The 25,838-nt window shown below is 40.3% G+C and overlaps 1 protein-coding gene across 1 annotated transcript in view; it reads left to right on the top strand.

The window, feature by feature from the left end:
- Positions 1-25,838, top strand: part of TERT (telomerase reverse transcriptase) — a 44,300-nt gene that overhangs the window by 778 nt on the left and 17,684 nt on the right. The window contains 16 exon segments of the mRNA XM_032220454.1: positions 2,112-2,145; positions 2,148-2,228; positions 2,231-2,317; positions 2,320-2,383; positions 2,385-2,597; positions 2,630-3,789; positions 3,792-3,866; positions 3,869-3,961; positions 4,895-4,995; positions 4,997-5,090; positions 8,697-8,750; positions 8,753-8,889; positions 16,151-16,333; positions 18,737-18,898; positions 22,603-22,698; positions 23,792-23,877. Coding sequence (XP_032076345.1) covers positions 2,112-2,145; positions 2,148-2,228; positions 2,231-2,317; positions 2,320-2,383; positions 2,385-2,597; positions 2,630-3,789; positions 3,792-3,866; positions 3,869-3,961; positions 4,895-4,995; positions 4,997-5,090; positions 8,697-8,750; positions 8,753-8,889; positions 16,151-16,333; positions 18,737-18,898; positions 22,603-22,698; positions 23,792-23,877 — 2,720 coding nt within the window.

Genomic DNA, 25,838 nt, shown 5'->3' on the forward strand with positions numbered 1-25,838 from the left:
CAGAATATTTCTCTGGATGTGAAAAGAAAGAAACATGTTTTAAAAGACAATAGTTGCCTATAGCTTTCTGCCCATCCCCAGCTAATGGGCCATTAAGATGGCCAAGCTAGCCCACTTTACATAATAAAGACTTCACCAGCAGCTACAGAAAGGCATGATAATATACTCAACTGACCACAAGGCAACTGAGAACTCATCACAGCCTAGAGAGTAGCCCCCTGCATGGCACCATGGGAGTCTGACAACCAGTCAGAATACATTTCTTACACAGGAAACAGAGAGGTGGGATTGAACAGGTTATAAAAAAGCCTAGCAAGCCCCTCCCTCAGCCCTTCTCTTCTTCTCCACCAACATCGAAGCATGTGATCACCTTTTCTGGGCTCAAGCCATGTGGTCCTGTCCACCAATAAACCATCTTTCCAAGCAGCCTCCATGTCTCCAGTGTCTTTTCCCCCACTTGGAGCTGAACCCAGAAGGACATTTCTTTCAACAGATGAAAATGGTGGGCTTTGGGGAGCTAAGAGTGTTTGTGGTGTAGTGTGCACGGCAACCTAATCAAAGCAGACGTTTCCTGGGAAGAAAGAAAGAAAATCTGGTGAGTTGGAGAATATATGTAGCTCAGGGAGACCTCTGAGATTGATTATTTGCTTGCGGATGTTTCTTTACCCAACTATATAACCATATCTGTTCTAGTGGGAGGTTTGTTCTCTGTTTATATACAATGGCTTTCTCTGCCAGTGTGATTGGGTGTGTGTGTGGCTTTCTCCTTGGTAGTTCCTCGATTAGTGTCTGGTTTTCTACTTGGTCTTATTTCAGGATCATGCCAGTTTCTTAGTGTCTTTCAGTCACCCCAAATCCTCCCTTAGTTCCTTTTATCAATGGGCACCAGTGCCATTTCCCTTTTTTCTTTCAGGAAAGTTGGCGATTGGGAGCCTCTGTAATGCCTAATCTTTCTTAGTTTCTTGAATAGAACATCTTTGGATATGCCTGTGAGGTTCAAAGTCTTTCAGGAGGGAGATAATCGCTTGAAGTTACCCTGTTTTTTCATTAGTTTAATATGGGCTTTCTGTTGTTTTAACCTCTGCATCTTCAAATAATATTTACCGTCTCAAATATTTCATCTAATATAACTAAAGGCCTTATTTTCATTCTACAATATATACAATAATATTTAGTTAACATTAGCATTATTTTCCCCCAGAGACTATACTTCTATTTGAACCTTGCATTTCATACCTTCAAAGAGATCTTATTCCTTCATTGTTCAACAAAGCATCGCTGCCTATATATACCAGTTTTCATTTGTTCCCCTATTAGAATTGCTTTATCAGCAGCGACATATCATTATAATAAGTTCTTAACCTTATACATTATATCCTCAGACCTTATATTAATACTTCATTGTGTCGTCATTAGATTATTTCACAGCATAATTATATCATCATTTACTTTTTTCAATTAAGGCATAAGTATATCATTTTTCATTTCCAAAGTTTTTTTCCCCCCTAGCCACCGATAGAACAAATCCCATATCTTATAAAATTGTTCATCCTCTTGCTCTCTAATTTCAAATGTCAATTTACTCACTTACTTTTTCTGTAATTTCTTCCAGTCACTTTGGACCAAATCTGTGCAGGTATTTTAATCCTACATTTTGATACGTATAAATGAGCTACTTTTCTCACCTTTTTTTTTTACTAAACTCTATATACAGTTATGATTAAAAATGCTTTAAGGAGCTCTTGCCCATTTTATTTGCTAGCAGAAGTACCAAGACTAAAATGTATGCTTGTAGAATTCAAGATTGCCGTGCCAGCATCCAGCTCTGTAGCTAACATCTGACTGAGAGATTGCTTCCTGCTTTAAGTGAAGAAAGTGTGTATATGCCGGCATTAGAAATGCTCAAGTTTGCATTTTCATTTAGATATTTGGTGGAAATATTTTTTTTCATTATATGTGTGTATTCAACATATCGCCTATCCACTGGTATGTTCAATAAAGTAAGATTTTTTCCCCTTGCATTTCTGTTCAATTCTAATTAAATGCCATTTGCGATTTATTCAAAATGTTGCTAGCAAGCATCTTTTGCTATTTTGCAGGTTTCCTGTCAGGATGATTTCCTTACGCGAATCATTCAGAGAATTTGTCAAAGAAGAAGAAAAATGTGTTGACATTTGGTTATTCCGTATTGGATGAAAATAACCGCCAGTTGCCCTGTATGCCAAATATGGTAGCTACATGTTTAATCATTCAACAGAAACCATTCGAAAGAGTGTGTGCTGGGAGATCATTCTAAACAGAGTTGGGGACATCATGATGTAATATTAGAGAATTGTGCTCTCTTCCTCCTTGTGCCTCCTAACTGCTGTTACCAAATTTGTGGAGCCCGTCTATGAACTTGCTTCAAGAAATGTAACACGGCCTCCAAAGTTTCTTAGACAGAGGATTCACGGGCCTTCTCCATGTATCCTGACAACTTATCTCCGTAAAAGGTTTCGGTCTTGTAGGTGGTATCCCAGAAAAACGAAGTGGCAGAAATGGAATTCTGAAAGGCAGAAATGGAACGAAACACAACAACACACTATCGGTGGTCTTCAGTAGCTCAAAGTGTTTCTGGCCAAAACACTACAAAGAAAAGGCCAATTATGAGAACCATTGAACACATAGAAAAGCAACAGAAGCCCTCTCTTAGCCTATCACTAAGAACACAGGGTTTAAAAAGAAAATGGACAGGCCAGTGTGATATTAATGCTAAGAAAATAAAAATCATGATAAAGGAGAGCAACGTCAGGGAAAAAAAAAACTCGGATTCTAGAAAAAACCAAAATCGGTTGATTTTAGATAGTGGTAAACCTGAGGCTTCTAGGGTATGTATACAGTCGTGTTCAAAAGGTTTAACTCTTATGAACTCTGCTCCTCGGAATGGCGAAGTACAAACATCTGGGGTACCTAGTTCAATTAATGACAATCCAGATGCTTTAGTGTGTGAAAAGAAAGATAGTATAAGTAAACCATTTTGTGAATCTAATCTGCAACCAATATGCAATGCTAACCTGCCAAAGCTGGTAACTAGAACCTCTGATATTCGTTCTGCGCGACTGGCGCTTGCAAAAACTGTTTTGCCAGAAAAAAATCTTGGAATCTGCTCATCTAAATCCGTCGGGAAGTCTTGCAATAGCATTCCCGCAGTGCGTATTGAGAGATATTCTCTCTTATATTCCTACCAGCGTTTGAAAGAGAGTTTACCTAAGTCGTTTGTATTAAATCACTTGAAGGGCCATCCAGCAGGAGGACGAGGCTTAGTAGAACAAGTGTTCTTCAGTAATAAGATTCTGAAGCAGCCTGGAAGTTCTAGCCTTCAAACAGCCCCCAAGAAAAAGAAGAGGCTTCCGAAACGCTACTGGCAGATGAGAAGTGTCTTCCAAGAACTCTTACGGAACCATGCAAAGTGTCCTTATCAAGCTATATTAAAAAGGAATTGTCCCATTTCAGTTTCTGAACCGGTTACAACAAGCCTACGGGAGCAGAGTTCCCAACAAAATGGCCACCAAGTAGAGCAACTTTCATCAAAGAAGCAGCGGGATAATCCAGTAGAAGGTAGCATCGCGAGCAGGTCAGGGGCCTCGAACCCATCGGCAGAAACTGTTGCTTCAAGCAGAAGCCCTGAAATAACTGAATTATTTGAAAAAAAAGATAAGGAGCAGGCCTTCCAAGACTCCTCCTCCAGTTCTGATTTCATAGCGTTGCTGAAGCAGTACAGCAGTCACTGGCAAGTATATACTTTCGTGAGGGATGCTTAGAGAGAGTGGTGCCTCCTGCGCTTTGGGGTTCGAATCACAACAAGCGCCGCTTTTACAGAAACGTGAGAAGTTTATCTCCTTGGGAAAATTTGCCTGTTTCTTTGGAGGAATTGACGTGGAAATGAGGGTCAATGATTGTGCTTGGCTTCGTCTCACCAAAGGTATCCATGGGACATTACTTTTATTTTGAAATGTCTTCAAATGTAATTTTTACATTCTTAATTATACATTGGCAGGCCTGCAATTATATTCCTTTTAGAATTTTGGCCTGCCACCTTTCTCTTATTTCATTATGCTGTTTCATTAGTATAGTTGATGGGAGGGGGGAATAGACAAGAGTAGGATTGTGGATGTATTGTTGTCATTCTTTTCTAGAAGACCAAGGGTCATCTTTTGTCTCCGCACTTTTACACCTGACCGGGAAGCAGCTGGGTTGGAGACGCCAGCGTGGAAGAAGAAGATTGGACCATGTGATGGATTTTGTGGTATGGGGACAGATCAGAACTTTTAACTGGGTGGGATTCTGATGTAATTCCCAGAATTGGGATTCCACACATGTGCTAAGATGTCTGCTTTATTAATTGGAACTTTAAGGATTGTTTTGCCTTGGACTCTGATTTAATTCTACATGATACTTGGAACGCTGACAGGTATCCACGGGATAGTACTTTTATTTTTGAAAATGTCTTCAAATGTAATTTTTACATTCTTAATTATACATGTAAATTGGTTTTGTAAATAAGAGGCATTTTATTAGACTGCCCTGCTTGTTTGAAAAGGCAGGTTATTTTTTTTCAGAGTCTGACCTCTTTGGCAGAAGAAGTTGATGTTCCTATTATTAAGATTCAGTGCATGCATTGGAGAGAAGTGCACATACAATTACATGTTTGATTTATAATTCAGCATTATTACACTGTAAAAACATTTGCTTAGACATTTCACAGTTATTACTTAATGGTTTGCATCATTTTATCTGTCATATCTTTAACTTAACCTTTAACCTTTATCTTGGTTGTGAAGATAACTTGAATAGAGGCTTCTTGCAAGAACAGAAAATCATCTCGACTGTCACTAAATCTGGATTCTCCTTGTAGAGAACGCCCATTCTGTTCCTGCCTCCGAGCAGCGCTTCCGAGAACAGCTGATGTCTAAATTCCTGTACTGGCTGATGGACTGCTATGTTTCAGAGCTCCTGCCGATCTTTCTTCTATATCACAGAGACAGCATTCCAAAAAAAATTCACTTTTTTTCTTCCGAAGGCTGTTTGGCGCAAACTACAGAGCTTTGGGAATCAGGTATTATTAGGAAACCAGAAGTTCAAAGTGCAAAGTAAGCTATTCCCTGTACGCTAAGGGTGGGGGATTCTGCCCTACAGACCTAATCTAGGTCACCAGGTCAGGCCATCTAGCTTGTGAAGGGTGGCTGTTGTGGCCGTTCCACCACAATATCGCGAAGCCCTTATCCGCAGAGATACAAGCGCGGAGTGCTAATCTGCGCTGTCCGAATCGCTAAAGCAAATACGACCTTACCCCGCGCTGACATAAGGCGGAGGGCAAATCCGCCCTTCCGAAGCAATCAGCCTAACCTAACCCTAAACCTAATCCTAACCCTTACCTTAATTTAAATCGCTTTCTTCTGCCGCCGCACTGTTTTAAAGCCCCCTTCTGTCGCCGCGGTGATGACGTCGCGGCTCTAGCGACGCGATTTTATCACCACTATTTGACGAGCGCGGTTTTGTCGTGCCATGGTTGTGGCCCGCAGGAGCCGTTGGAGCTGCCGACAGACCTCCGACAGCAAGGGGTCTTATGAGTCAGCCCTGGGGGAGGTGGAGGACCCTGGACAGGGTGCCGACTCGGAGCAGAGTGAGGAGAGACTGGTTGGCCACCAGTGGCGGCGGAGCCTCGGATCAGAGGGAGTGTTCCGGAAAGCACTTGTGAGTTGTTTCGGATGCACGCCGTCGAAGGGCTACTCAACGGCAAGAACAACTGAGTAATTGTAGGAAATGATTACGTTTAGCTGATGCTTATTAAGATCCTCTCCTGATTATAAAAGAGACTGCTTGTGCCACGCCCTTTTGCACAAGTCAACGTTCACAGAGTCAGAGAAACCAACTTGGAGAAGTGGTTTGCTGTGAGGAGCTTGTTTGCATTGCCTAGGTTTGTAAGAATTACTGTCAGAGTGCTTATCTCGTTGTTTATATTGGGCTTGCAGCCAACGAGAGTCTGGACTGATTAAAAGTATTCTTATTTACGTTTGTTTGTGGCATTCGTTCCTGGACGGGAGGAGGGGGGGTCAGAACAGGTGGCTATGCTGTATTTGCTCCCTGCTTCCTTCAGAGTGGGAGGATGCTGGGCTGCTAAAGATGACTGGTGCTGGGGGAAGGCAGGAAATAGGAAGTCCAGCTCTGCACTGCATAAATGGACTTTCCATAGAGATTTGGCGGTCCTCATATGTCTCGCTGCATGGGTAAAGGAGCCCTATTCAAGGCTAGTCTTCATTCCACCTTAAATGGAGCATGGTGGTTGGTTTGGGGTATTTTCAAAGCCTAAGCTGCCTCCCTTCCTTATATGGGATGTCTATCTAAAGCAGGGTTCTCCAACCTTGGCAACCGATAGCCTCCCATCGTCCAGTGCGATCCCACAGAGTTGGCCTCCTCAGGGTGCCATCGGCCAGACAGTGCCGGCTAGCAACCCCCAGGGGAGAGCCTTCTCTGGGAGTGCCTTCCATCTGGAATGAGCTGCCCCCGGGAAGTTCGAATAATTCCCGACCTCCGGTCCTTCCGACGCGCCCCAAAAACTTGGCTTTTCCAGAAAGCCAGCGTGGCCTGAACAGAACAAATCAAATTATTGATTACTGTTAATTTAATTTTAATTCTTATTTTTAAAAATCGTGTCATTGTCAATTTTAATTGGTTTGGGATATTCTATTTAATTTTTTAAAAAACTTTTGTGTTTCTTTTAATGTTGTACACCGCCCTGAGTCCTTGGGAGAAGGGTGCATATAAATCTAATAAACTTAACCTAACCTAATAAACTTAAGACATGTGGACTTCAACTCCCAGAATTCCTCAGCTTTGTTGGCTGAGGAATTCTGGGAGTTGAAGTCCACAAGTCTTAAAGTTGCCAAGGTTGGAGACCCCTGATTTAAAGCACCCAAGCAGGTAGGATATTAAATCAGATTTCTTATCCCTACTTTTTCAACACATACAGTTGGATGCTCTTGGTGCTAAAACTGGACAGTTGCTGTTCCGTGTTAATTCTGACTTGAAAGCCGTCTTCACATCGTAGACAACTTGTCTGATTTGGGATTAGAAAGCAGAGGAGGTTCAGAACATCTGGATGTGGTTTGAACCACTGCTGCCAGGAGCTTAGGATCCATGAAGGGAAAAGCTACTCTTGCTAATCATATACCTCCCAGCTGTCTTCTGTCGTTGGAGCTTAGCATGTGGTTCTCCTCCTCAGTGAGAGAATTTCCTCAGATTGTCATTCTCTTCATCTGAATTGGTTTCCAGAGCCATATGAACAGTATCATGCATTTTTGTGGAGTTGGATTCAGGATTTCTTGTGGGATATAAATGTGAAGTTGCCTTGAACTTGACTTTAGATCAGTGGTAGTCAACCTGGTCCCTACCGCCCACTAGTGGGTGTTCCAGCTTCATGGTGGGCGGTAGGGGTTTGCTGTAACTCTGATTTATAAATTTTATAAAGTAAAGTTACTTCCCTACTTTATAAATCACCATTTACTGTGGAACCAGTGGGCGTTAGAAAATTTTACTACTAACAGAGATACAAAAGTGGGTGGTAGGTATAAAAAGGTTGACTACCCCTGCTTTAGATGATTTATATATATATATATTGTGTGTGTGTGTGTGTGTGTGTTGTGGTGTGTGTGGTATTTGTGCTGATAATAAATAAAGGGAGACTAGTATAGATCTATTTCAGAGCTATTTAGCTCTCATCAGCTATAGCTTGAAATAGATCTATACTAGTCTCCCTTTATTTATTTATCAGCACAAATACCACACAAATAGAACAAAGGCAACAGTAAAAATATTGGGTTTCTGTCGTGATGGACTCTTGTGACGAGCCAATAGACATAATGGAAGCAGTTAGCTTCCTCCCATAATTGGGGCATACCAGGGGTTGTGACACTAAATATATATATGTTTCTGTGTGTGTGTTTGTGTGTGTGTATATATGTTATATTTGTGCTGATAAATAAATAAAGGGAGACTAGTATAGATCTATTTCAAGCTATTTAGCTCTCATCAGCTAGCCTTACCCTTACTGGGGATTCGAACCTGTGCTGTATTGCATCTTAGGCAAACGTCTTAGCCATTATGCCACAGGTCCTCCTCCTTATCAGCTGAAGCCAGGGAAGAAGGTATATATTATACCTTTAGTTGTGACTAATACCTTTAGTTGTGACTAGATATATATATAATATTATATATATATATATATATTAATATATATATATATATATTATATATATATATTATATATATATATTATATATATATATTATATATTATATATATCCACTTAGTTTCCTTGGCAACATTCTGGCGATTTCCTCCTGCTGCATTATTTTCCCTTTCCAGTTAAGCCTTACTGATCCATGTATTAACCAGGCCAGAGACTGCTTGTATTTAAACCAAGAGGAGATTGGCCAGATGGTGCCCTTTTCTGGAACGTTTATCGGATGACAGTGCAGTAGTTAGAATATTATACCTTAAAATAAACAGGAAATTTAGATGTTGTTTAAGGATAGAATTCTATTGTATCCTATTTTAGTGTAAACCACCTAGAAGTGTTTGAAGTTGAGTGGCCAGTAATCTGACGAGTAAATGACAGCCTGCTGTGTGTACATCTTAAAGTACTGCCAACTTCCATTTTAGGAGCCATTTGGCCAAAGTGCAGCTTCATCCGTTATTAAAGGAAGATATTGAACATTGCAGCACAGAAAGTGTGTCCCCATGGCATCAAAACTCCGATTCATCCCGAAACCAAATGGGTTGAGGCCTGTGGTCAAGCTGCATGATGTGGTTGGAGCAGAAACGCTTTGCAAAAACAACAGAGACAAAAAGGTCCTTAATTTATTGAGTTAATTCAACATTACATCAACCAAGTTCGTGTATTTGCGGGGGGGGGGGGGAGATATGTATTTGTACACTTTGATTGTTGCCGTTCTCTTCTCTAAATCTGTTCCAGTTTCAAGTTTCAAGTTTATTAGAATTTGTATGCCGCCCACTCCCACAGGGACTCTGGGCGGCTCACAACAGACAAGAAACATTTAATTTTAAAAAATAGAGATTAAAAAAAAATAAAAATACAGTATTAAAATTCATGTCACCCATTCCATCTAAGCGGGCTGGATATCAATCAACAGCCCCAGGCCTGCCAGAAACAGCCAGGCCTTGACGCTTTACGGAAGGCCGGAGAGTGGTAAGGGTCCGGATCTCTGCAGGTAGATTGTTCCACAGGGCCGGCGCAGCAACAGAGAAGGCCCTCCCCCGGGGAGTCGCCAGCCGGCATTGTCCTGCTGACGGCACCCGGAGGAGGCCACCTGTGCGATCTTGTTGTCGTTGGGAGGTAAGTGGCAGGAGGTCTCTCAGGTAGCCAGGTCCTAAACCATGAAGGGCTTTAAAAGTAACGACTAGCACCTTGAAGCGCGTCCGGAGACCAATAGGAAGCCAGTGCAGCTCGTGGAGGATAGGTGTAATATGGGTGTATCTAGATATACTCCATATCGCTCATGCGGCTGCGTTCTGGACCAACTGTAGTCTTCGAACACTCTTCAGGGGCAGCCAGATATTTAATCTTCAAAATATATTATTAAGGAAGTACTTAATGTTCCTGTTAGGATCTCATATTTATGAAATGATCTAAACCAGTGGTCTCCAACCTTGGCAACTTTAAGACTTGTGGACTTCAACTCCCAGAGTTCCTCAGCCAGCTGGCTGAGGAACTCTGGGATTTGAAGTCCACAGGTCTTAAAGTTGCCAAGGTTGGAGACCACTGATCTAAACTATTACTTTCTTATAAGTATCATATTAATACAGCTTACAATTGCGTTTTTTTATTATTATTTTGTAGCAGAATCCTCAGGATGCTGATTTCCATTCGGCTTATGATCAAGCACAGTCTGTGTTTCTTTTTGCATTTAGTCTTTATAGTTTTGCTTAAATCCTGAATTTAATATTTTCTTTTGTTCGTATTTATGTCTTTTATTTCATTTTCATTTTCATTTTATACAATCACTTATATACTGTGCATAAAAAAAAAGAAAAAAGGAAAAAAAAAACCCAACATAACACTTCATTCCCCCATACACCCTCTCTTCTCCCCCTCCAACTTTCCTTTCACCCCTCAGCATTCCCCTCTTCTACTTCCCTTCCCCCTCAGACATCTCCCCCTCCCTCCATTTCACCCTCCTTACATTCCCTCTCACATCCCTCTTTACTTCTTCTCCCTTCTCTTTCCCTCTTCTCCTCACTTTGGTGTATCCATACAATTCAATTTGTTTTTACAATAAAAGTAGAAAAAGAAAAAAAGAAAAAAAAAAGAAAAACGAGCCGCAGTACACAAGTGAATTCTTATTGTTCTAAAGATTGAAACTGTAATTCCACCCTCCCCCCTCCCCCCTATAATCCCCCCTCCCTAACCCCCTTAGGGCTTCGCAGGTCCCATGCCCGCATAATTCTTTAACAAGCATTTGAGTATAATAAGGCCAGCTAACTTTAAAATTAAAAAAAATAAGATAAAAGTAAAGCCAAAAAGAAAAAGGAAAAATAGTAGAAAATAATAGAAAATAAGAAATAAAAAAAAAACAAAAAAAAAACACCCACACTCACACACAAAAAGAAGAAAGAAACAAAAAGGGTCAATAAACCCACTACGTTAACACAGCTTCCCATTATCTGTAAATCTTAAACAATGTGACTCATTCCAAATTTCGATTATTTTGCTACTTGCAGGGTTTCAAACTGTATTAGAGCCAGGTAAGTTGATCAATTAGAATTCCCCAACTAAAAGTCTCCTTGCTTTGTCTATCTATTCAGACCTTTAATTTATCTCTTTTTTATCCAAATATCCAAACCTTTCTATAACACCATTAAACTCAAATACTTCTTTCATTTTTCATTTCCAACACCTCCCTTTCTATCCTTACCCACCTCCACATATAAATTTTTTACCTTCCACCCTGCCTTTATCCATATCCACATATATATTTTATCCACATTCATTGCTCCTCCCATGTTTACTCCACTTTCCTGAAGATTCTCCGACCAATCTTTCTTAACTTTATATTGATATAGCAACTCAAACAAAGATCAGCTTGCGTTCTAGCCCCAGATAATCTAATTAAACTTTCGCTGCCCTTCCCTCTCCCACGCACCTCCCAACTCCGTTCGTCCCAAACCGCAACTCAAAAAGATCACAATTTCCGCTCTCCTCGCCTAAGAAAATAGTTCATGCACAATTTGAGTTAGAGTTCAGACAAAACTTCTGTACAATATATGTCCACAATCAGCAACGCTTCTTTCAGTCTCCATGTCTCATCATCGATATGCCACTTTTCCATTTTATCCCAGACGGAAATCATAAAACTTTAAAAACATCGCTTAGTCTTTATTCTTTAGTCTTCTGCCCTTCCGGAAGAGAAAAACAACACCCTCCGCCTTGTAGCCACGTGTCTCGCTGTTTGTCTTCTCCTTCTCCTTGCCTCTCCCCAGATCCGGATGAATCAGGAAGTCCCGCCTTCAGGGTCTCGTAGTAAAATTTTCGGGCTTCACAAACAGAGTTAATGCGGTGTTTTTGGTTGCCAAATGTAACTGTAATACCAGCTGGGACTTCCATTTGTATGGAATCTGAGAGTTTCTGAGTTCTTCGGTTAAGAAAGCGTACTGTCTTCTTGTTCTTAATATTTGAAATGGTATCTCTTTAAAAACAATCAAGTCCTCCCCATCAATTATCAACCTCTTTCCGTAAAGCCTCTGTATTATCTCATTTCTAGATTCCCTTGTAGTAAAGTATATTATTATGTCCCTCGGAAGCTGTCGCTGTTTTGCTACCCAGGAATTCTGGCGGTAAATTCTTTGAATCTGCCAATCAAAGTTAAGTCCCGGACTTCCCACCAAGCGACTGAAAGCCTCAAAGAATGTCTGTTTCAAATTCTCCTGTTGGTTTTCACGCAGTCCTCTAACTCGTATAGCAAAGGCAGTCTTGTTATAATTTATCATGACAAGTTCTTTTTGGGCAGATTCAATTTCCTGTTCTAACGTTTGAATTTTTGATATCAGATTAAGGTTAGTTTCTTCCAAAAGTTCCAATTTGTCCTCCGTTTCAGCAATATAATCTGTCATGACTGTCATTACTCCGATCATATCCTGCTTTGCCTGAGCAATTTTAGCATCAAATTGATCACATAAATCCGATATCAGTTGATTAATCTCCTGTCTGAAATCATTAAGCGTTTTGAGAAGGAATTCTTGTGTTAGCAAATCTCCCGTGGAGGGGTGTAGGAGACAAGGGTAGCGACTTCATAGCAATTTTTGGAGATATGTTATTAAGGAAGCGCTTCTGTTTAGGTTTGGGAGCCATTCCAGAATAAAAATAAAAGACAAGCAATCAAGCGAGCCAAAAATCAAAGTCTGTGCTCCCCTCAGTTAATCTTTTAGCAATTAGTACGGAGAAGCCTTCAGGAGGGTAGGGTCAACTAGCTACGTCAGATCAAACACAAAAGCTACGAGATCGCCATCTTGTGACGCAGCTAAAAAAGAAAGGGAGCCTTTTGCGAAATTGAAGCTGGTATTTTAAATAGTAATAGAAGAAATTCCTCGGGAATGGTCCCCGCCCGGATTGGCTTTTAAATAGCTTAGCTTTGTCCTGGGGGGGGAGGCAATCTGCCTAGGCTGCAAAAAAGGCAGCGCGGAAAACTGGCCGGAGTAAAGGCTCAGCTAATGTTGAACCTCTTCTCCATTCACAGCAAAAAGAAAAGCTATGAATTACAAAGAGATCCTAACGACTGACCTCCTCTCTGCCCCTTTCTGCCAGAAAGGGGAGATATCTATAGATCTTATGAGATATACGAACCAGAGTCCTGGCAGGAGCTTTGTTGAGCTCCCGACGGCGGCAGCTCCTCCCCTCGAAGCCTCTCAATATTTTCTTTTGTTGAATAACTTTTTTTTTAATTTCAGCCCAGTGTTTTTCTACCAGGATAACTTTGAATGTTATTCGTTACTTCTGCTGCTTTGGTGACCACAGATTCAAAGCAATCTCAGCAGGGGTGAGTTTCAACTGGTTCGCGGCGGTCCTCGCGAACCAGTTGGTCGGCGAACCCGGAAGTAAGTAACTTCCGGGAATGGCGAAGGGCCCACCCGCCCGCCCGCGCTCCTTACCGGTCTTTGAAGGCTTCTGCGCTTCCACGCAGGCGCATGGCACATACAGCGCCTGCACGATTCTCCGCGAGCAGCTGGATGGCACATACAGCGCCTGTGCAAGTCCGCAAGCAGCTGGAGCATCGCGCAGGCACTAAGACGTATGCGTGAACCACACATGCACGAGGACGCCGCCAGCCCCGTTCCAACCGAACCGGTTGGAACGGGATTAGCAACCCACCACTGAATCTCAGATAACCTAACAGAACCTCATCTTAGCCTTCTCAATGGGTTCTGAATAAGAGGCATCACATTCAGAGGAAGCATGTCAATTTTGTCATAACTCTTTAACTCTGTCATAAGGTTGTGGTGGTCTTTAGGGTAGCCCCCCCCTTGCTAATCCTCAAAGAGACCCTGAGCAGTGTCCACATTCCAAAGATATAGAAAAGACAGGTGATGCTTTACCAGGGGTGGGTTTCTCGCCCCGTTCCAACCGGTTCGGTTGGAACGGGGCCGGCAGCGTCCTCGTGCACGCATGCGTACTAGCGTCTGTGCGATGCTCCAGCTGCTCCTGGAGGATGGTGCAGGCACTGTATGCGTCCTGCGCATGCGTGGAAGCGCAGAACTCATCAAAACTGGGTAAGGAGCGCGGGCGGGCGGGCCCTTCGCTGTTCCCGGAAGTTACTTACTTCCGGGTTCGCCGACCAACCGGTTCGCGGGGACCGCCGCGAACCGGTTGAAACCCACCCCTGTGCTTTACCATGTTGTTCTAATAAAGCAGGGTTAAATGTATTCACATTCTCAATTTTTGCACAAAAATCTGAATATTTTATGTTTAGATTTGTCTCTTAGCAGAATTGAGCTTAAAGACTTTCCTGCTTATGTTCCTCAGATTCCTCTTAATCATGAATGTAGTATTTGTCGGATTTTTTTTCTATTATGCCTTTTAGCCAGTCAGCCAAGCAACATACAGGAAAACTGACAAAAATGTCAGATAAAAACTTGGCGATCTCACTTTCCTTCCCTTAGTTTCCTAATAAGATATGATACTTTCATAGCCTAGTGGTAGTGGGATAGTAAGGATAATAGTTCGATACATTTTGTTGTCAATCTGTCTTATTACAGCATAGATCCATACATTTCAGTCCAGCTCATGAATTAATTGTTTGGTTCTATAAACCTCTTCCTTATTCTCAGCTTTCGAACAGGCCCGGCCAAGAAAGTTATTGCAAAGTTTCCCGTTTTAATGTTATAGAAATTTTACTTGATTGGTTTAAGGTATTATAATAAAATCTTGGAAAATCAGTCCAAGTTTCTTACTCTCCAATTTTATACTAAGCCAAATCAAGATGAGGTTGTTTTGATGATTTTGTCTTTGAGGTTTCTTTCAATCCCTGGACAGTCTAATTTTTCCAGCAAGCCATTCCTTAAGAGTTATTTAATAAACCTCACCCACTTACCCTGGTCCTTCTAAATTCCTGTATAATCTTTCAATAAAAGATTAGTTTTTTCTAGATCAAGCTCAACCCCTGGTGATTTAATGATACATCTATAATTGTTCTTCTTTTTTCTCTCCCCCACCAACCCTTTCTGAGAGATTTTTTTAAAAAATAATTTTATTTATTTATTTATTTATTTCCAAGACAAACATATATTGTAAAAAGTATATCAGCTGGTTACAAAAAACTTTTGTGCATCTCTTCCACCGTCATCAAACATAATTCATATTAATTCAAATATCTTAACTCAAATATTTACTATATTAACATCATCATACCTCCACTTTTATTTGACTACAGTTATTTAAACATCCTTCACCCTTAAATATACCAAGATTCAATCCATAACCACATGCTGGCATTTCATTTACTTATTTATAAAATCCTCCATTAACATTAAATCCTCATATCCTGTTTCAGCTAAACATCCATAATATTTAATACCAAAGTTTTCTAATCCTCCATATATATAATTTATTATCATTATCCTTTCTTTAGTTAACTATATCCTATATCATAGCATTTTCCCCCTATTAGTTAAAATTTAACTGTATATAGTTTTTTATGATATTTATTATTGTTATTAATAATCTTTATAGATAGTCCAATAATATTTCTAACCTTCCCTTCTCATATCCAATTATTACTTATCATAACAACTCAACATTGTATACATTACTATCATTATCAATTTTTATTTAACTATACCTATTACCACTGGATTTAACTAAGTTTAGCTAACTTTGAATTATATTCTTCCATCTATCAACCTGTATCTCTCCAATAACAGAACAGTCTTATATCTGCTGCCATGTGTGGGTCCAATTCTCCAAACATCTTTTTGAACAAATCCATGCGAAGAACTCTTTGAACCTTCTTGTTTGTGGTATCTCTCATCTAATTTTGGCGCCCTCTTTTTGCTTCCTCGAGAGATTTTTATTTTTAATTTTCTAATTTAACCTGCAGATTTGGTTATTCCACGGAGGATATTTATCCAGATGCTAACTAGACCTTCCCTTCTCAGCTTCCATCCTAAAACAAGCTTAACCAGGTGCTGCTGGTTCGGTAGAGCATTATCCAAATACCATCGGTATACACCCCTTCATGCAGGAAATTTTAATGAATGTCCCTGAAAAATAAATCTCCCTTTTAAACTTTGAAACGTAAGTTCAATGTTGTATTAGTTAAGAGTGATTTCTTGTTATCGAGGTGGTTTCTCTCTCAACAGACCTCACCTTCTTCATGTACTTGCACAATGCACCCATCACATTTTCTCCTTAATTACATCCTTGTAACTATATTTTTTTTCTTTCCTCCTAAGCCCTTTCTAACAACTCGTTAAGAAATCTTCTTGAAGCCTCTTTCCTTCTTTTCTAACATTGAATAATTTATGCGCTCATGTTTTTGGCCATGAAAGAAGCACTTAACATTGCTGAAATTAATTGTTTTTCTTTCTTTCTTTTTTTTAGGCTCGACATTTCAATATGCAGCTTAAGAATTTATTTAGTGTTCTTAATTATGAACGACTGGAGAACCCTGCTTTACTCGGCTCAACTGTCTTTGGGAAAGATGACATTTACACAATGTGGAAGAAGTTCGTTTCAAAGGTTTTGGGCTCGTATGCTGAAATGCCTAAATTCTACTTTGTGAAGGTATGTTTCGAAAAAATAGAAGCTGCCGTTCACTTGGTGAATGGGCCTCCTTTTTGATAAAATTCAGCATTTTTCTTTTGTTAAGGATGCAGTCTCGTTTCTTGGAAGCCTTTATTCACTAGAGCAGTGTTTCTCAACCTTGGCCACTTGAAGATGTCCGGACTTCAACTCCCAGAATTCCCCAGCCAGCATTCGCTGGCTGGGGAATTCTGGGAGTTGAAGTCCAGACATCTTCAAGTGGCCAAGGTTGAGAAACACTGCACTAGAGCAATGGAATTGATCAAGTTCATCCGTTACGGTGGTCAAAAAAACAGGTGAAAAAGAACTTCCTTCCCAAGTCCTTGAGACTTCATGACAAATAGCTCTAGAGCTGCTTATCTGAAGTGCCTCAACATAGGAGATAATGGAACAATTTTTGCAGGATCATAGTCCAGATAAACCAGGAAGCTTAGAAAGAAGAACAAAAACAAAGAACAACAAGGTTGCATCAACAGTGCTACAGTTGGACAAAAGATTGGCAACTAACATTCTGTGGATAAAGACAACATGTTGAACTTAAAAGTCGTTACTTTTAAAGCCCTACATGGTATCGGACCTGGGTACTTGAGAGACCGCCTCCTGCCAATTACCTCCCTACGACCGATCAGATCCCACAGATTAGGCCTCCTCCGAATTCCATCCGCCAGCCAGTGCCGACTGGCAAATCCCCGGGGGAGGGCCTTCTCTGTGGCTGCTCCGACCCTCTGGAATGATCTCCCCGTGGAGATCCGGACCCTCACCACCCTCCAGGCTTTCCGCAAAGCCACGAAGACCTGGTTGTTCCGGCAGGCCTGGGGCTGAAGAATTTCCAGCCCCACTTGAAATGTTGTGACTGCTGTTGTTTTTACTTTGTCCGAGGGGGGAGGGGATACAAATAAGACAAAACACAGACAAAGTTGTTTGGTTGTTAGCCGCCCCGAGTCCCTCGGGAGTGGGGCGGCATACAAATTAAATAAACATTCCAAACATTCCAACTTCATACATATGGATAATTGGAAACTAATTCTCATCCTGCCAAATATGTTGATTCCTCAAGGGATCCATGTCCACGTGGGCTCTAATAATAGTTCCCCACTAACATCTATACTTTTCAAACATATCGAGACCTGTTGATGGAAAATTGTCTTGATGACCTTAGACTCGGGCTGCCAAACCCGCGGCCTGCAGGCCAGATGCATCACGCATTGGCCACCCTCATGCCCGGTTTAGCGAAGGGAGGAAAGTCATGTGGCACCGCGAGTTTGACATCCCTGCCTTAGACATACGCAGGAGTGTAGAATTAAGGGCATTCTCGGGAACACGTGGATTTTCACCCAGATAGCAATGAAATCAAACACGTTCCCTCTTCATCCCTAAGGAAAATTCAATCTCCCTAGTTCACAAAAATTGTGTTATTCAATTTCTATTTTGCAGACTATATTCTTGTTCTTTACTTGATAATTTGCATCTAGTTTTAATTGTTTTTCAGGATTCCAGAAAAAGGAAAAGGTCCTACAGTGTAAAATTTGCCCTGCACTTCACGTCATCTAGTAAATACATGTTTTGTACAAATTCCACACAGAATGCTTAAAATTCTTACATTCTCTCCAGTGGTGGGTTGCAGGCGGTATGCCCCGGTACAGGCGTACCATAGCCTGCCCGGAACACCAGGTACCAATCCAGTATGGGGCTCCTGAGGGCACACCCGCCTGCCCGTGCTCCTTACCTGTCTTTAAACTCTTTGGTGCTTCTGCGCACGGCGCGTACAGCACCTGCGCGACACTCCAAGCAGCTGGAGCGTTGTGGAGGCGTCGCTGGACGCGCCACCCACATTCATGTGGAGGACGCCGGGCCCCATTGCAACCGTATTGGTTGCAACGGGTTATGGAACCCACCACCGAGTCTCTCTCAAAGTCAGGGCATTTATAGGCAGACAAATAGACAAATAGTTTTTTGTTGGAATCAGAGGTCAGTAACAATAAGGGCATATAGTTCCTCTTCCTGTACTCTGCTCTTAACTTTGTTCAGCCTTTCTGAAAACAAAAAACATCAATGAAGGGTTTTTTGGAGGGAAGGCTAATCTCCATCCTTTACTGAAAGTGAGCATAATTACATATAACCAAACCAAAACTGTCCAGAACCACTTGGTTGAGTTGGGGTACTATAGAAATTGGATAAATAAAATGAAATTTTGCCTTAGTTACTTTCCTTATTTTTTTAAATGGAGAATTGTAAGTGTTTGGCCACTATGCACACTGATGTTATTTGAAAACCGTGACAATTGCACAATTTTATCAACTTTTTGTGAGTGAATGCTCTTCTATTGTCACATTTATTTTTGAGTGACTTGAAAGTTAATCAGTTTGCCCTCCCTTTCTTTTCCAGGCTGATGTCACAGGAGCTTACGACACTCTTCCCCATGATAAACTGGTGGAAGTGATTTTACAGGCTCTGGCACCCGGCAGGAACACCATTTACAGCATACGACGCTATGCAGCGATCATGAGGACTAGAAATGGATGTATAAAAAAACATTACAGAAGACATGTAAGAGAGACACAACTGTTTCCCATTATTACTTTAAAAAGTAATCATTCTTTAAATGTACTAGGTCACACAGTGCAACTCAAACTATGTCATTGAGGGCCGCATCAAAGTTGCATTTAACCTTGGGGGCTGCGTGGGTGTGGCCTGGGTGGGCGTGGCCAGCTCAACGTCACTTGTGTCAACCCTCCCGACTCAATTTTCACCGCTAGAGGGTTGCAGGAGGCCATCGCAGCCTCCCGAGTTCTGTTTTCACTGGCAGAGGCACCGCGGGCCAGTCCTTCACTGTTTCCAAGGCAGCCCTGTGGGCCAGATCTAAGCACCCTGCGGGCTGGATCCGGCCTGCGAGTCTTGAGTTTGACACCCCTGCTCTATGTGTATTTTGATACTCTGCGGTTTTCAACATCGCTCACATTTTCCTGTAGCCCAACTGCAGGGTCATGAAGAAGAGGTATTTCTATGCCACTGTTGATTAGTGTTTGATCAGAATTGTGGGAAATGAAATTCTGGGGCTTATCTTTGGCAATCTTAATATAGTCCATTTTCCTTTTGGGTTTCTGACCTCTTAAACAGCTAACGGGATTAAAAGGATTTCACTCTTCATCAAGCTGGAATTTTCCTAGGGAACTGAAAACTAAGTTCCACAAAGAATTAGGCTTTCCTGATGAGAATAAGATGGCTCTCAGGATTTAATACTACATATAATTACGGCGGCAAGGATTGCCTTTGCCCAGAAATGGAAAAACAAATTAATCCCAAGCGAAGATGAAATAATAAGAAAGGTTATGGACTGTGCCAAAATGGACAAACTAACTAAAGAAATCCAGGGAAAAGAAGAATCAGAATTCAGTTTATTTCATTTTCATTTATATTCTACCAGATATGGGATAAATGGTATAGGTGGATGGAGGAAAGAAACAAAAATCAAGGAAGGAATATAATAAAACTCAAAAAACAATAGTTATGAGTAAAATAAGAGGGTTAAGAAATCCAAATGAAATACAATAGAAGGGGAAATAATATAAGCTGAGCGGTATCGATTGATGATTGCTATTATAAAGAACAGGAAGTTCCTGTCCGTATTGTATAAATGTGGTATACGTCTAATTTGTGTGTGTGTGTGTGTATTTTACATGTTTGTTAATAAAAACCTTTAAAAAAAAAATAAAGATGGCTGTGTTCACCTGAGATCTCGAAGGTGGTGCTCGAGACATTCCTAGTACTATCTGTGATCCTTACAGAATCTGTACATTTGTACTAGATAAATCACAAGAAGATAATTACCCTTGGAGTTTTACATGGATTTTTGTCTGGCCATTTTGGTCACGACTATCACTGTAGCCTTTGCAGTGATTTTCCTTATTTGCAACAGGCTTTTGCAAATACTGACAAAAAACCAAATGCCCTTTCTTTTTGCTCTGCAGAAGAAAGAAGTGGATTTTCTTTCACGTTAAACTTTTGCAGAAGATAAGAGCTGCAGTAGCTTTTTGATCTTGAATAAAGCCAGCATAGAAAGGGGATCTTTTGATGGATTTCCCAGAAAAAGTATAATGACATTCACTGAGACAATTTGTGAAGAAGTTTTCACTTGATCCTTTTTGTACATCTCTTGCTCTCTGGTCCAATTTGACAAGCAATGCTGCTTAGGAAGAGACTTTTAATAAAATTATTCCTTATTCTATCAGCCCAATTTAACTGAAGCAACATCTTTTCTGCGTGGTTCTTACAGTAAACATTAGCTTTCTTTTTCTGTGTATCTTTTTTTTATTGAAAAGTTTTAATAAGTTTTACAAATATTTCCCCTCCCCTCCCTCCACCCCAACCCTGCCCCCCCACCAAGCCTTCCCCCCAACTTCCCAGAGCAAAATACAGGGTATAAACATTTAACAATCATACACTAACATAAGCTAACTTAACTATAGCATCCTACCTCCTCTTGTACTTTAACTCCCCTTTTATTAAACTAAATTTAAATAAATTATAACATTCCTTGTTCATTCATAAGCTAATTGAAATTTCTTAGTCTGATATTTATTTTGAATGTAGTCAATCCATCTTCTCCATTCCAACTTGTATTTCTCATCTGAATAGTCCTTCAAATATGCTGAAATTTTGGCCATCTCTGTGTTTGCTACTTTTAACGTCCATTCTTGAATAGTAGGCAATTCTTCCTTCTTCCAGTACTGTGCCACCAACAGTCTTGCTGTCGTTATTAAGTTCAGAATCAAATTAGTCTCTATAACTATACAATCTGTAATTATACCTAACAAGAACTACTGAGGAATGAACTTTATCCTCTTTTTAAAAATATTTTGAATAATCCACCATATTTTTCCCCAGAATGCTTTAACTTTTTTTTTTACAAATCCACCATACATGATAATACATAGCGTCAACACAATCACATCTCCAATATTTGGATTATAAATTCGGATACATACAAGCTAACTTTTGGGGATCTAAATGCCATCTATAAAACATCTTATAAAAATTCTCAAGTTTTGAGCTTGTTTTTCTGTGTATCTTTTGTGCTTCTACTTTCTGCAAATGTTCAGCTTGAAGAAAAATGAAACAGTGCTAAAAAAAAGAATATTGGTGAGGTTCACCCATGAATATGTATATATGCTCATATTTATATTTGAAGTTATGTTTGCTTCTAGGGCTTAAATAGTTTTTTGCCACCAGAATTGATGTATCCTATATCTTAATTTCTACAAGTAGCAGCATCAATTAGGCTAAATAATTGATTCCTGGATTCTTGGGTGTTAAATATGATTTTTGCAATGATTTAACATTTTAATGTCTTTTTTTCCTTTTTAATTTGATATTTGAAAATAAATGTCATTTTTATCATGGCATTCATACAGAATGGCTTTTGTTTTGTTTATTTGTTTGCCCATTTATTTATTTTATATATTTCAATTTATACATTCATAACTGGGCAGTTTACAGTTAAAACAACCCCCCCCCCCCAATAGCCATACAAATTACAAACATTAAAACAATTAAACAAGTAAAAGTATACAGTGCAATCTCTGGGAGAGCACAGCCATTTTATGGGCTATAAAACAGTATAGCCATTTTATGAATAGCAATAACAATAGCAGTTAGACTTATATACCGCTTCATAGGGCTTTCAGCCCTCTCTAAGCGGTTTACAGAGTCAGCATATTGCCCCCAACAATCCGGGTCCTCATTTTTTTACCCACCTCGGAAGGATGGAAGGCTGAGTCAACCTTGAGCTGGTGAGATTTGAACCGCCGAACTGCAGATAGCAGTCAGCTGAAGTGGCCTGCAGTACTGCACTCTAACCACTGCGCCACCTCGGCTCCAAACTATTAATGTTCTTTAATATTATAATAACTTCATTGAACTTATACTTTATATAAGTCACTGTACATAAATTAACAGGCCAAAAATTATTCTCATCCAACCCAATGGTGTTCATTATACTTTTTTAGTTAGGTTTTAACTTTTAAAGAGCTTTTTTTCATTCTGTTTGATATAATCTAAATGGCCAGTCCCTTTTCACCCCAGTTAGGTTTTTAATCCTGGGCATTATCAGAGAAGTGTTGAATTTTAATTTCTATGTCTGAAAATTATTGGTAATTTTTTACTCAGATGTCTTAGCCTTTCCTATTTTACCTTTACCTGTTATAGTCTTTTCTGAAGTTAAAATAACTTAATTTGAATAACTTAATTTACAGGTCTCACTTGACAATGAGTTTATATATGGAATGAAACAGTTTGTATCTCATCTTCAACAGAGCACTTCGCTGAGAAATGCTATAATGGTTGAACAGGTAATTTAACAGCTGGAATTTATATTTCTGAAAAGAAGAATTTACAAACATCTGCTTGTTTTTCAGCAAGCTTTCAGAGAGCTGCATTTCAATCTAAACACTCTGGTCCTGAGAAGACTTGGTTTGCAAGTCTGAAAGATGGCTCTCACTGGATCTTAAAATGTAAACAGTTACAAGAGAGAGAGAGCCGAGGTGGCGCAGTGGTTAAATGCAGCACTGCAGGCTACTTCAGCTGACTGCAGTTCTTCAGTTCGGCTGTTCAAATCTCACCGGCTCAAGGTTGACTCAGCCTTCCATCCTTCCGAGGTGGGTAAAATGAGGACCCGGATTGTTGGGGGCAATATGCTAACTCTGTAAACCGCTTAGAGAGGGCTGAAAGCCCTATGAAGCGGTATATAAGTCTAACTGCTATTGCTAAACCTGGCTCAGAGTTCATTTTTTTCCTCTTGGTTTCTGTCTTGCTTTAATGCTTCAATATATCTTAATGGGTATCAAGATGTCCAAGTTATGTCAAAGAAGCCATATGAGAAACCATATTTAAAATATATACCTTTTGAACTGCATATTTACATAGTCTCAAATGGCCCCATTCAAATTCTCTCTCAACTCCTTTTCAATTGACAGTGTATGATTATCATTATTAAAATATGTTTATTAGAATTTACCTTTGAGTATAGCTGATTAGATGTTATTGCCACTTATTGCCACTAGATGGTAGTAACATACAGCATCATTTTGATGGATAATCTTATTTTATTATATTGAGTATCATTATAAGTATTTTTAATTTTTGAACAAGTTTTTTCTTTCATGTAGTACCACCACATACAGTAATGGAGCTTTAAATATACAAGAGGTTCTTAGAAGTTTGGCCATGCACATTGCAAATAATCCATGTTGAAAACTATAGTTGGGTAAAATATCATGATCCTGGGTTACATGGATGTGTATGCGTTGTTTTGCCTAATTTGCTTTGCTTCTTGTTATCACAACAGAAGATGATTTTGCAATTACATTCCTTTCCCCCATCCTTCCTAAGAAAGTAGGCTAGTTTGCCTGTTTTTAATATTTGCTTTTCCTTTTGCCACTGCAGAGTGTTTATATGAAGGAAAGCAGTTCTAGCCTCCGTGAGTTTTTCTTGCAGTTGATCCATAATAATATCCTGAAGATTGAGGACAGGTACATGTTTATGCTAAACTTTATAAGAACATTTCACCTGGCAACTTGATTTTGATTGGGTTTTAATTGGGGCAGGGTAAGGACTCTTGTGACCCGACAAAAACGTGCCCGACAACAACACGCCGACAAAACTGTGGCGATAAAACCGCGATGTTGATAGCACGCCCACAAAGGCGCGCCGACAGAAGCGCCATTACGGTTAATGTAAGGTCGGTGAACCAGTTAAGTTAAGAGTTAGGGTTAGGTTCAGGGTTAGGTTTAGGGTTAGGTTCAGGGTTAGGTTTAGGGTAAGGGTTAGGTTTCGGGTTATGTTTAGGATTACCTTTAGGGTTAGGTTTAGAGTGCGCTGTTTTCGGCGTGCTTCTGTGTTCATTCTTCAGCGCAATTTCTAACTCGCGCTTTTGTTGGCGCAGTTTTGTCGGCGCAGTTTTGTCGGGTGCGCTTTTGTTGGTGAACCAGGACTCTAAATCCTTTTAACTCTTTTCCATAATGGCCCACTAGGTGGCCCCCTGAGAGCCACAGGCTGAGTATTTGAATATCCTCTCCCCCTCCCGCAATTATTACTGAAAGTCCTGTTGCCTTTATTACAAGAAATATTATATAATCGTCTTGGAGAGGAGCAATTGATTTGCCATGAATTTGTGCCTGCACTTTTTAAAATGGTTAAAGTTGGTGGCAAATTATACGGCCCTAACTCACTATTTTCTAAACCAAGGAATCTACAATCCCCTAGGTTAGGGGATTTATTGACCTTAAGGAACCTTGGATTTGTTCACTAGGCTGTATTCAGAAGCTGAATTGGCGATTCACCGACAAAAGGGCGACCGACAAAAGCACGCCAGACTAAACCGCGGTGACAAAACCGCGAGTTCTAACCCTAAACCTAACCCTTACCTTAACTTAAATCGCGCTTCTGTCGGCGCGCTGTTGTCGGCGCGTTGATGACATCACGGTTTTAGCGCCGCAGTTTTGTCAGCACGCTTTTTGTCGTGCGCGCATTTGTCGGGTCACGGAATTGGCAACATTTATCTTCTTGACCTGTCTGTCTCTTGTCAGATATGTTAATTATTTCATTCCCATTGTACACTTGAGGGAACGAAGCTTTTGTCAAAGGCTGCAAAACTCTCAGTGGGCCGTGAAGTTCAAACACAGACTGAAGGCTTTGGTGTCTTCGTTTTTGGAGATTAACAGAACTTTTTAGGCTGTTGTTGCTCGGTGGTGTTTTTTGTTTTTTTTTAGCAGTTACTATTCTTGCCACTTTTGATGGGGTGTGTAAAGCGGCAATGATTATTTCTCTTGGTGACACCCAAGCTTTTTGTTGTTTTGCTCTTCATTTCGTTTCTGTTTTCCCCAAGTCCTTTCATTTGCAATTCATTTCAGCTGCAATCATTGCTGTGCAATTTTCAAATAATCCTTTCTTCTAAAGATCCTTCTTAACCCTCTTGGGGGTAGAAGCCAGAACATCTGCCAGGATTTAAACTGATTCTGACCTCCGAGTACTTTGTGCTTAGCCAGACAGCCTGAATTCATTCAGATAGCTCATGAAATGTCACCCATTTATGTATTCATTCTATTATTATTATTATTATTATTATTATTATTATTATTATTATTATTATTATACAATTGTATCACAGCGGCCAGTTGTTTCGCCGGATTTGGCATTGGTTACTAGTCGGGCCCCACCCAGGGGCCTAGGACGTCGTAACGTATTTTCGTAATATGCGTGCAGATCCAAGCAGTGCGGCTTTTTGCATTTGACTGATGGTGATTTTGTCAATTTTTAACTGTTTTAAATGTAATTCCAGTGCTTTTGGAATAGCACCCAGTGTGCCAATTACCACTGGAATTACCACTGCTGGTTTGTGCCATAGTCGTTGAATTTCGATTTTTAAGTCCTGGTATCTTGCGATTTTTTCATGTTCCTTCTCGGCGACCCTGCTATCACCTGGTATTGCGAT

Source organism: Thamnophis elegans, chromosome 6 (assembly GCF_009769535.1).
Source record: "Thamnophis elegans isolate rThaEle1 chromosome 6, rThaEle1.pri, whole genome shotgun sequence".
In the NCBI taxonomy this organism is placed as follows: Eukaryota; Metazoa; Chordata; class Lepidosauria; order Squamata; family Colubridae; genus Thamnophis; species Thamnophis elegans.